The sequence below is a fragment of the Pseudophryne corroboree genome, chromosome 1, assembly GCF_028390025.1.
Source record: "Pseudophryne corroboree isolate aPseCor3 chromosome 1, aPseCor3.hap2, whole genome shotgun sequence".
NCBI lineage: Eukaryota > Metazoa > Chordata > Amphibia > Anura > Myobatrachidae > Pseudophryne > Pseudophryne corroboree.
The window spans coordinates 819,750,491-819,763,006 of record NC_086444.1 but is presented as its reverse complement, the minus strand read 5'-3'; the positions used below and the strand labels follow the sequence as shown (position 1 = coordinate 819,763,006).

General features: G+C 44.8%; 1 protein-coding gene across 1 annotated transcript in view; it reads right to left on the bottom strand.

Moving 5' to 3' along the window:
* PDE6B (phosphodiesterase 6B) overlaps positions 1-12,516 on the bottom strand; it is a 132,622-nt gene that overhangs the window by 44,482 nt on the left and 75,624 nt on the right. The window contains exon 15 of the mRNA XM_063919537.1: positions 10,635-10,722. Coding sequence (XP_063775607.1) covers positions 10,635-10,722 — 88 coding nt within the window. The remainder of the gene's footprint in view (positions 1-10,634; positions 10,723-12,516) is intronic.

Sequence of the window (12,516 nt, the reverse complement as noted above, 5' to 3'; positions counted from 1 at the left end):
CCCCAGCAGTGCCAGCTACACGCGACATGCCCCCCAGCAGTGCCAGCTACACGCGACATGCCCCCCAGCAGTGCCAGCTACACGCGACATGCCCCCCAGCAGTGCCAGCTACACGCGACATGCCCCCCAGCAGTGCCAGCTACACGCGACATGCCCCCCAGCAGTGCCAGCTACACGCGACATGCCCCCCAGCAGTGCCAGCTACACGCGACATGCCCCCCAGCAGTGCCAGCTACACGCGACATGCCCCCCAGCAGTGCCAGCTACACGCGACATGCCCCCCCCAGCAGTGCCAGCTACACGCGACATGCCCCCCAGCAGTGCCAGCTACACGCGACATGCCCCCCAGCAGTGCCAGCTACACGCGACATGCCCCCCAGCAGTGCCAGCTACACGCGACATGCCCCCCAGCAGTGCCAGCTACACGCGACATGCCCCCCCCAGCAGTGCCAGCTACATAAATGGCCACAGAGTGCCAGATACATAAGTGCCCACACAGTGCCAGATATAAAAATGCCCACACAGTGCCAGATATGTCCCCACAGTGCCATATATAAAATTGTCCCCACAGTGCCATATATAAAATTGCCCCCACAGTGCCAGATATGCCCCCACAGGGCCAGATACATAAATGCCCCCAGTGCCAGATACATAAATGCCCACACATTGCCAGATGCATAAATGCCCCCAGTGCCAGATGCATTATTTCCCCCCACAGTGTCAGATACATTAATGCCCCCAGTGCCAGATATGCCCCCACAGTGCCAGATATGCCCCCACAGTGCCAGATATGCCCCAGTGCCAGATATGCCCCAGTGCCAGATATGCCCCCACAGTGCCAGATAAATAAATGCCCCCCACAGTGCCAGATAAATAAGTGCCCCCACAGTGCAGATATACCCCCACAGTGCCAGATACATAAATACCCCCACAGTGCCAGATACATACATGCCCCCACAGTGCCAGATACATACATGCCCCCACAGTGCCAGATACATACATGCCCCCACAGTGCAGATACATACATGCCCCCACAGCGCAGATATGCCCCCACAGTGCCAGAAATGCCCCCACAGTGCCAGATACATTAATGCCCCCTCACAGTGCACAGATAAATGCCCCCCCCGCACTGCCAGATAAATGAATGCCCCCCACAGTGCCAGATAAATGCCCCCACAGTGCCAGATACATAAATGCCCCCACAGTGCAAGATTCATAAATGCCCCCACAGTGCAGATATGACCCCACAGCGACAGATATGCCCCCACACTGTGCCAGTGCCCCCACAGTGCAGATATGCCCCCACACAGTGCCAGTGCCCCCACAGTGCAGATATGCCCCCACACAGTGCCAGTGCCCCCACAGTGCAGATATGCCCCCACACAGTGCCAATGCCCCCACATAGTGCCAATGCCCCCACAGTGCAAGATTCATAAATGCCCCCACAGTGCAGATATGACCCCACAGCGACAGATATGCCCCCACACTGTGCCAGTGCCCCCACAGTGCAGATATGCCCCCACACAGTGCCAGTGCCCCCACAGTGCAGATATGCCCCCACACAGTGCCAATGCCCCCACATAGTGCCAGTGCCCCCACACACAGTGCCAGTGCCCGGCCCCGACGATCCCAACATACCTGCGGCGACGCTGGGAGGGGACGTGCTGCTGTTGAGCCTGAGGGCCACCGACTGTTCCCGGCTGCTTGGTGCGCGCTGCGCGGCGTCTGACGTCAGACGCCGGCGCCGCGCAGCGCACAGTTTTGAAAGGCCGGGGACGGTGGGGAGAGCTGCCAGCAGTGTACAGGGCCGGCTCCAGGTAAGACTATGGCGGCGCCAGCGCGCGGCGCCCATTAAGGGTGGCGCCCCGCGCGGCCGCTCTAGTCGAACGTGCCTAGAGCCGGCCCTGAGATTGAGGTAGCGCATTCTCATTTGTTTTTGCAAAAAAATCAATTTTTTTCTTTTCACATTAGAGAACCATTGGTTCCACGCAGGCAAATAATCATCATTTAATGCATAAACATTATAACATTTATAAGTTAAAGTAACATTTATAGTGCTCTGTAATGTATAGTAATGTTCACCTAATACATGATACACTTAGTAAAATCAGTTTGGCATTTTATACACATATTACATTCGTTATAATGCTGATAATAAACTTTTGTAAAAAAAAAAAATTAATGCAATTAGTATATGAATATCCAGGGCACTGAATGATAAAAAATTTTAAACATCAGCCTTTTATGTGACTTTCTCTGTGCATTTCATTTGCAATTACTATACAGTATAACAAAATCAACTTAATGTAATTTTAAATTGAAGTTTATTACTTTTATTACACATTGGGGGAAATTTACTAAAATTCGTATTTTTCAGAATGAGCTTAAAGTACAAACACGAATGACATCGAATCTGTAAAATTGCAACTTTTTGAATGGATTACGACTCATTTACTAAGCTGTCGTATTTGTAATTTTCGTGTTTTCCGATGTCGATGTCATTCGTGTTTTTCAAAGGTAGAATGCGGCCGATTTTGTTGATTTGCGGCCGTGTTATGCGTTTTTTTTACCGACTGCGTCATTTTTCGGTTACGGCAGTGTTTATCCGTTCCCGGACGCGTTTTTTTTCTAAGTTTCGTTTTTGTCACTCGTCCGTGATTGGTTTGTTTCGTGATGGAGGAGTGTCTGTGCTCATTACTATAAATCCGCCCCAAACCGGCCGCACCTCGTGGGTTTAGTTAGTGGAGAGGTGAGAGGAAGGTGTGTTAGGAGTTGGTGAGTTGTTTGGAGTTTTTGGCGGTTTGGAGGAGGTTATTTGCGATTGTTGAGTGCTGTACTGTGTGTGTAAGTAGTCTTGTCATACTTGTTGTGTAGTTTTTTTAAAGTCTGTCTAGTTTTTTGTCTTGGTTTTTTTTTAACGTCTATTGTCATTGTTTGTGAGTGAGTGTGTGTGTGTGTGTGTGTGTGTGTGTGTGTGTGTGTGTGTGTGTGTGTGTGTGTGTTTGGTGTGTAGTGGTAGTGGAGGAGTGTGTTTACTGTTTTTTTTTCTCAGTGTTATTTGTTGTTTGTCCTGATTATGTCCCAGTCAGAGGTGAGTGAGGTGGAGGAGGTGAGTGAGAGGGAGGAGGTTAGTGAGGCAGCGGAGGAGGGTGAGGTTGCTGCTGCGGCCTCCAGTGATAGTGAGAGTGATGCTGATGGCGCTCCGCAGCCACGCACCACTACGAAGACAGGCAGAAATTAAAAATTTAGTCACGCAGAAAATGTGGCATTGGTGAATGAGTTAATGCGTCATCATCGGCACCTGTTTGGCCCTCAGGCCTCCAAGGTGACATCTCGCAGAAAGGCTGTGCTGTGGGGTCAAGTAGTTTCGGCAGTGAACTGCGAGGGTGTGGTGAGGCGGACTGAGGACACTTGGCGAAAGCGATTTTATGACATAAAGCGCAGGGTAAAGGCAAAGATGGCCAAGGAGGCAAAGTCAGCCCGACAAACTGGGGGTGGCCATCCTTTCATTGCCACATATGCTGAGTGGGAGGAGCCCGTGCGTCGCATTATTCCACACAAAGTTGTCCGTGCCACTCATGTCAGAGATTCTGATCGGCCCAGGCAGGATGGTGAGTATTGTTTTGTTTTTCTTATCAGTGTAATTGTTTTAAAAATGTGTTTTAATGTGTGCAAAACTGTTTATAGTGTTTGGCATATTTGTTGCATTGAGGATGTGTTGTTTTAATGTGTTTGTGTGTAAAGGATATGTATTATGACATATGAATTGTTTTTTTTTTGTTTTTGTTTTTTTTTGGGGGGGGATTTTCACCATCATTTACGTGATGTAAAAGGAACGATTATGTGTGCCATATGGGGCTCAGACCATACTGTATTTTTTGCAATTTGTATGTTCCCAGTTTGATAGTTTAATGTTTAAACCTATTAATATTGGCTTAAGTTGTCTGGTACAAATTGTTGAAGTAGTGATGTGTGTAAAACGTTGTGTTCCTAGTTGTAACCATTACCTTTATCCATTTATGTTGAATGTGCTTAGCATGGTTTTTTGTTTTCAGTATCAGATGGTATATTTTCTGCAGCTGATTTTTGTCAGTTCTACTGTATGTATAAGTTGTAAGCATATGTGGTATTTGAATATAGCATTTGTTATGTAGTGTTCTACTGCACATTCCTTGTTTGTGGCAAACATCTATGTTGTAGTAAGCATAGGTGTTTTTGGTAAAGTAAGCAGGTGTGGTCATGTTGTTTTTTTTAAAGATGTATATTATATCTGTACTTGCTGACGACAATATATGGCGGACTATTTTTAATAACAAATTTCAAAACACAGGTATGGTTTTGTTTTTCCTAATGGCTACATGGCTAATGTTGATTATCATGTTGTAAATGTTTTGCCAAAAATACATACCATAATGCAAAAAAAATTTCAGTGTCACAAAGAAGAGCAGCCCGTAGTAGCAGGACAAATGTTGCACAGGAGGATGCTGCTGCTACTACAGGTAAGGTATCCTTGTTGGGTTTTTTTTGCCAAAATATTTTTATGAAAATACACTAATGTATTGCGTTTTTCCATAGTCCCATCCAGGCAACACCTTAGTCCGCAAATGCGCACAGGACAACCAACATCCAGCCGCAAACACGTGGCGTTGAAAAGACCACGCCCAGATCTCCCGATGCCCACATCTGCATCTCCCCCTCACAGACGCATCTCTACTGTGTCCTCAAGGCCACCATCACAATTACTGGCACCTTCCCCAACATGGGAAGCAGAATCCCCTCATCTGGCTGGTGAGTCCATAAAATAACACATCTGAACACTTACAAACACAGTGTACTTCTGATAATTATGTCAACAAAACAACCACACAGTAATGCAGCGTCAGTATAATTTTTTTAACTACTAAAACAAACATTAATGTAAAGGGCTGAACACCTCCTCACTAAAGCAGCCAAACTACATGAGTGCACACTTGAGGTATACAGTAATATAATGCTTATTAAAGTGCACACCATAATCTGCTGGGCAAGCTTCAGCACATGAGTATCATTGCTTATTGGTTTTTAATCTTATTATTAATATTTTCCTTGATTTATATGGCGGCACAAGGGATCCGCAGCGCCCATAACACAGTACATAATTAAATCTGCAAACCTTGAAAAGCACAGTTATACTACAGGACAAAATAGGACAGGTGTAGAAAAGCTGGTGTTAGGTGCCATACACTGATAGAATGTCCTCCGTTTCTGCACCATAAATTACCAACGCGTTTCGGGTAACAAAACCCTTTAACTAGGATCCTAGTTAAAGGGTTTTGTAACCCGAAACGCGTTGGGTACTTTATGGTGCAGAAACGGAGGACATTCTATCAGTGTATGCCAACACTGATACGCTGACACGCTCCCAAGCAAGCACGCCGCACGAGCAACACAGAGCCGGAGCAGCCGCAGCAACGGGAGAGACGGGACCAGCTACTCCCGCGGTGCACGCTGATGCTGTTAACAGCGAGCCTCGAGAGGTACTTTTAGGGATAGCAGGGAGAGAGTTACCAGTGGGAAAGGACTGTCCAGTATAATCTCAATTGAGATACAAATACCATCTATTATCCCCGTTCCACCACTTTTTCAAAAAAGAGCTTAAACATTGTTATTAACCAAAATATTTTTTTACAGGTATGTGCGTTCAACACATTATTTAAATTAATCAAGCGCTCCTTTTTAGTGTTTTATTATTGTTTATTATATGGAGCTGCTAACATAAACATAAGCGCGGTAATTATCTTATTATTCACAAACATGTGTGTTATTTTTTGACAAACAGAATAATAAATGCAATGCAATATGATAGAAGTATAAAATACATGTTGCATATTACTACAATGTTGTATTCTTATACCACACACAGATGATGACAGCATACCCACGGAGCAGGAGACACTGCAAACTGATGCCACGTTTGTTCTGGATCTCCGCCCATTACAGACAACGCAACCTAGCACGGTACCTGTGGCCACGCCTCCACAACAAACAAGTCCGCAACCAATAATGAGCCCAAGTACACCACTGGCTCAAACTGAAGAGCAGACATTTTGGGCCAACTGGGCAAACCTCCAGAGGCTCAATTCAGACTGTCTCCAAAGACAAAATCAGCTGCTGGCAAGTCTGCCACATTACATGCCACGCATAAGTCGAAATCTCAGCAGAGAACATTTGGAAACCAGTCGTGTGGCGACTTGTCTGGAGCAAATGCGGGCAGAAAACAGCACCATGATGACCACTTTACAGAGAATTCTGGATGAACAAATGAGGCAACACCAAAACTACCTGCATCTCCTTGAAAGGAACAATAGCCTTACAGAAAGTCTGGGTAGAATTATAGAGAATAACACGGCCTCCAATAACCAATTAAATGCTACACTCACTAACTTAAGCCACAACATAAGTGCTTTACACTCCCAACAAGCGAGCACTAGCTCAGGAACTACAACTCCAATAAATACCCCAGTGACCTCCCCAATAAGGAGGTCAAGCAGATCAAGACCTCATGTCCTTGGCCCCACCTCTGAAGCCTCCAAGGCTACACGAAAAAAATAAAGCCAGCCTCTGCAGATGGCAGATGCATAAGTGGGGTTAACACTGTCTGTTGACGTTTGCAATGTACACACTTTCACACTTTAATAAACATATTTGTGGTTTAAACATAAAAATGTTGTGGATAATCGCTATTCAATTTTCTACCATTTCTGAGGGTGAGATGTTAATCTTGTACTTATTGACCTTTTAAAGTATCACAATTATATGTGTCATTTTTGGTGAGGGTGCAACACATGTAAACACGCTTTACAAAAGCAGGTCTATTTTTTTGGCGTATTTTTTTACGATTCTATCTTGAACACGAACGTAATGGACCTTTCACGGTGAAAAATACAAATACGAATTCTTGGTAAATTACCGAGTTCTACCAAATAACAGGCGTATTTGACCGATGGTGTATTCATTCCTATTTTTTCCCGTTGACTTCTAAAAAAATACGAATGCCCTCATAACTGCCGAGATTTCTGTTTAGTAAATGACCGAGATGACACTTTGAAGAAAAAACACCATCTCGGTCAAAATCGGGAGCTTAGTAAATTTCCCTCATTGTGTTAGTGTTTTGTTTTTTTCTTTTATTTCACCTGATATGGGTGAAAAGAACATGGGAGTCCATTTATCAAAGGGCAAAAATTCATTGTGCCAGTAAAATTTTGCTTAAATATGCTTTACTACATACACTAACCTTGAGATCACGAACGATAATCTGTTTTTAAACTGACAGTAGTATTCCCTATAGAGATCAAATTGAACAGTGACAAAATATCAGGCGCTGAAAATGTTTAACGCGTTAAATGGCCACCCACGCTCTCAGTCTAGTGATTCTTGCATTTCAGCCCTGATGCCACATCTCTTACTGGGGTATGGGTCATTAGGTCGACAAGATTTAGGTTGACATGCATTAGGTCGACATGTTCATTAGGTCAACATGAACAAGGTCGACATGGAAAAAGGTCAACATGAGTGTTTTTACTTTTTTTGGTGTTGTTTTCTTCGTAAAGTGACGGGGAACCCCAATAAGTGAACCGTGTCCCCTCGGCATGCTTCGAGCGAGGTGCCTCACTCCGCTACCACTGCGCTTGGCACAGGTTACCATCCCCAACTGTAGTCCACGTGGATCGTAAAGTATGAAAAAAAAATTAAAATTTGAAAAACTCATTTCGACCTTGTTCATGTCGACCTAATCACCATGTCGACCTAGTGCATGTCGACCAATTTTGGTCGACCTAGTGTCTGTCGACATAAGTCTTGTCGACCTAATGACCGTAAGCCTCTAACTGATTGTGGACTGACAGTGATCATATGACTTGATCCTACTTTTATTCAGATAAGCTATTGTAATGCACATTCATGAGCATTTTTTATGATATATGGCATAAAAAGTAAAATATGTGTATAGCATAATACCGCTTAACAAATGTATTAAAACTTTAAAAGCAACAAACAGATTTGATACAAATAAGGCTAAAAACAGATACTCTCCCAAAGAGCTGGAATGCCTACCAGATGGCAAGATGGTCTGAACAGGGTCAGACAAGCGCATTTGTGGGAGTACCAGTCAGTGGCAGCTGCTTACCTGTCTGGCCAGGGAGGCTGATCTCCTACCAGCGGCAGTCCCTCACCTTCGTGTGATTGATGGCTGATGTCACCGGGAGGCGGGGCTTAGGTCCAGCGGAAGTGGTGCTTAGGGCCAGGTGGGGCTTAACTCCGGCACTGCTGAACATGCTGGCTTCTATGGACTGTATCAGCTGCAGCCCATGGAAGCCAGATAGGGCTGACGATCAGGCACGTGCAGTCAGGGGAGGCAGGGGAGGCTCTCATTAATGATTACAATACCAAGAAGATACTTATGACATTAAACTTATTTTGGAGGCACCGACAGCAGTGCCTCTTACTGCCAATGAGAAAGGGACTGAAGCAGGGGCAGGGCCAAGCAGCGGGCAGTAAAAGCCCATTAAAAAAAGCAGTACAAGCGGCATTAGTATAAATCCCTCAGTGGCAGGGACATCCTTTCAGCCCATATGAAAGCACGCCCCTGTCACTGAGGCAGATACTGTATGATTTAGACACCAGATTCGGAGCTCTTCCTGGGGCCTAGCCCACTTTCACTGGGACTGGCTCCTTATTGTATACCCCACCCCGAGAGAGGCCCCTGCATCTGTTTCCCTTCACTGCTCCTCTACCCCTCGCATTGATCTCCACTGGAAGCGGGGGGTAGCAGCACTATTGATCAACCGGCCTGCAGCTCTACTCCCACTTCCATGCCACTGCTGCTCTATTTAACTCCGGGGTACCTCTGCTGCCCAGACCCTGGCTGCCGTTGCTCCACAGACTTTGCGGGCATTGGCAGCGGAATCGGACTGGGAATTAGCAGCGGGAGCGGTCGCTGGTGACAATTTTAACAGGCATTGATCGTGGGGGTGGCAGTACAGTAGCGGGCACTGGTGGCAGCCATAGCTGTGGCGGTTGCGGGCATGCCTCACCAGCCACTGACCTTACCATACACCATAGCTGATGATATAGCAGGGGTGTGGCTTTCCTTGGGAGGCGCTTCCTCTGCTCTTACAGTCCGGACTTGCAGTACCAGGGGGATAAAACACCTCCCCCTGGGCCCTACTATCTGGTTGTGATTAGCAGGGAGTGCTTCCAATAGGAAGTCACTGCCACTGCTAGGCAGTGCCTGAGGTGGTAGATTTTAATGGATGGCTTCATGCCTTCATCCATGCCTTATGGAATATGTGCTGTGCTGTTTAACCCTCTATTCTGAGAAAAATTCCTAGGTAACCTTAATAACAGAGGGGTGATAAAAGGTGTGCGATTGAAGCACCAATGGATTGGGCTAGCCTTTATACACACTTATCCATTAATGGAGTTTCTCATTCATGGTGGAGAAATATCTTGTTTTCGAAACAGTTTACACTATGAAATTACTCTATTTCTGGTCTTTTTGAGAAACATAAGAACAAAGAGAGTGCCATCAGCAGGGAACTTATTTATCTTGGAGTTACATGATCAGGTGTGGTTCATAGGGTCGACCACTATTGGTCGACAGTAACTAAGTGGACACCCAACATAGGTCAACACAAGCTTTAGGTCGACATGACAAAAGGTTGAAATTAAGTTTTTTTTTGTTTTTTAGTGTAATTTTCTTCGTAGAGTGACGGGGAACCCCAATTCGTGCACTTCGCTCGCCATTCTTTGGGCAAGTTGCCTTACTCCACTACCGTGGATCTCGGTACAGGTTTCCGTATTGAAATTGTAGTCCACATGGATCGCAAAGTATGAAAAAGTAAAAAATAAATAAAAATAGGAAAAACCCATGTCGACCTTTTGTCAGGTCGACCTAGAACATGTTGACCTAGTGACAATGGCGACCTAGAAAACCTGTCGACCTAATGCATGTCGACCAATAGTGGTCGACCTAATGACTGTCGACCTAAGTGTGGTCGACCTAGAGACCGGATACCATGTGATAGAGGGGGGAGGGTGATACCTTCTATCTTTTCTTGGAGGCTGCACTAATTAGTTTGTGAGCGCTGGTAGTCACCAATTGTAATTTGTGTTTGCCCATGTAAACAAGACGAAACTATGTCGATGTGTAACTTTTACAACTCTTTTCTATTACTGCTGAGGAAGCAGAGTAGTGTGACAACAAGTGGCAATAACGATTACCTAATTTATTTCTGCATGGGAAATATGCCCTACAAATGTGAATAATGTGAATATAGGAATATATTTTGAGGCATTCTCCTGCCAATACTGTGCAATTGCCTTCGGAAAGTAGCAAATATATTAATCAGAAACACAAGTGTTGCATACTGACAAATCAATTTACAACTATACTATACTATACTATACTATACTATATAATACCATATCAAGTTTCATAAATGTGTCCCTTGTTATATATCCATATAAACATTCCTTTAAATCACTTTTTGTGCATCCTACCATCATGTGACAGTGGCTATTGATCTTTCAGTTACAATAAACTGTGAACTGTTTCCGTGGAAACTACACTCTACTATAAGACCAGGCATTTTCACCTCATCTGCCAGCAAAAATTTTCCAAATTCCAAGTGATGTCTCTCCAGAATAGAAGATCCATGTAGTTTTGCTAATGGATGTTGAGATCTATATTGGGAAGAAAACAGAATTAGCTCTTTCTACTAAAAGAATACAATATTATATCTAGAGATGAGCGGGTTCGGTTCCTCGGAATCCGAACCCGCCCGAACTTCAGTTTTTTTTACACAGGGCCGAGCGACTCGGATCTTCCCGCCTTGCTCGGTTAACCCGAGCGCGCCCGAACGTCATCATCCCGCTGTCGGATTCTCGCGAGGCTCGGATTCTATCGCGAGACTCGGATTCTATATAAGGAGCCGCGCGACGCCGCCATTTTCACACGTGCATTGAGATTGATAGGGAGAGGACGTGGCTGGCGTCCTCTCCGTTTAGAGTGACTAGAGTACTAGAGAGAGACACAAATTTTGGGGAGCATATAGGAGGAGTACTACTTGCTGCTGATAGTGTGACCAGTGACCAGTGCCACCAGTTTAATTAATCCGTTCTCTGCCTGAAAAAAAACGATACACAGTGTGACACAGTCACACATACCATATCTGTGCTCAGCCCAGTGTGCTGCATCATATACTGTATATCATTATCTGACTGCACTTAAGTACAGTGCACACTTTTGCTGCCAGAGTGCCACTGCCAGTGTGACTGACCAGTGACCACTGACCACCAGTATTGTGATTGTCTGCTGACCACCAGTATATTGTGATTGTCTGCCTGAAAAAGTTAAACACTCGTCGTGTGGTGTTTTTATAAACGCATTCTGCAGACAGTGTCCAGCAGGTCCGTCATTACATAATATATACCTGTCCGGCTGCAGTACTAGTGTGATATATATATATATATATATATAATTTAATTTTATCTCATTATCATCCAGTCTATATTAGCAGCAGACACAGTACGGTAGTCCACGGCTGTAGCTACCTCTGTGTCGGCAGTCGCTCGTCCATCCATAATTGTATACCACCTACCCGTGGTTTTTTTTTTTTCTATCTTCTTGATACTAGTAGCTTACTTTAGGAGTCTGCAGTGCTGAGTCTGACATACAGTGTCCAGCAGGTCCGTCATTACATAATACATATACCTGTCCGGCTGCAGTACTAGTGTGATATATATATATATATATATATTTTAATTTTATCTCATTATCATCCAGTCTATATTAGCAGCAGACACAGTACGGTAGTCCACGGCTGTAGCTACCTCTGTGTCGGCAGTCGCTCGTCCATCCATAATTGTATACCACCTACCCGTGGTTTTTTTTTTCTATCTTCTTGATACTAGTAGCTTACTTTAGGAGTCTGCAGTGCTGACAGACAGTGTCCAGCAGGTCCGTCATTACATAATATATATACCTGTCCGGCTGCAGTACTAGTGTGATATATATATATATTTTAATTTTATCTCATTATCATCCAGTCTATATTAGCAGCAGACACAGTACGGTAGTCCACGGCTGTAGCTACCTCTGTGTCGGCAGTCGCTCGTCCATCCATAATTGTATACCACCTACCCGTGGTTTTTTTTTTTCTATCTTCTTGATACAAGTAGCTTACTTTAGGAGTCTGCAGTGCTGAGTCTGACAGACAGTGTCCAGCAGGTCCGTCATTACATAATATATATACCTGTCCGGCTGCAGTACTAGTGTGATATATATATATATTTTAATTTTATCTCATTATCATCCAGTCTATATTAGCAGCAGACACAGTACGGTAGTCCACGGCTGTAGCTACCTCTGTGTCGGCAGTCGCTCGTCCATCCATAATTGTATACCACCTACCCGTGTTTTTTTTTTCTATCTTCTTGATACTAGTAGCTTACTTTAGGAGTCTGCAGTGCTGAGTC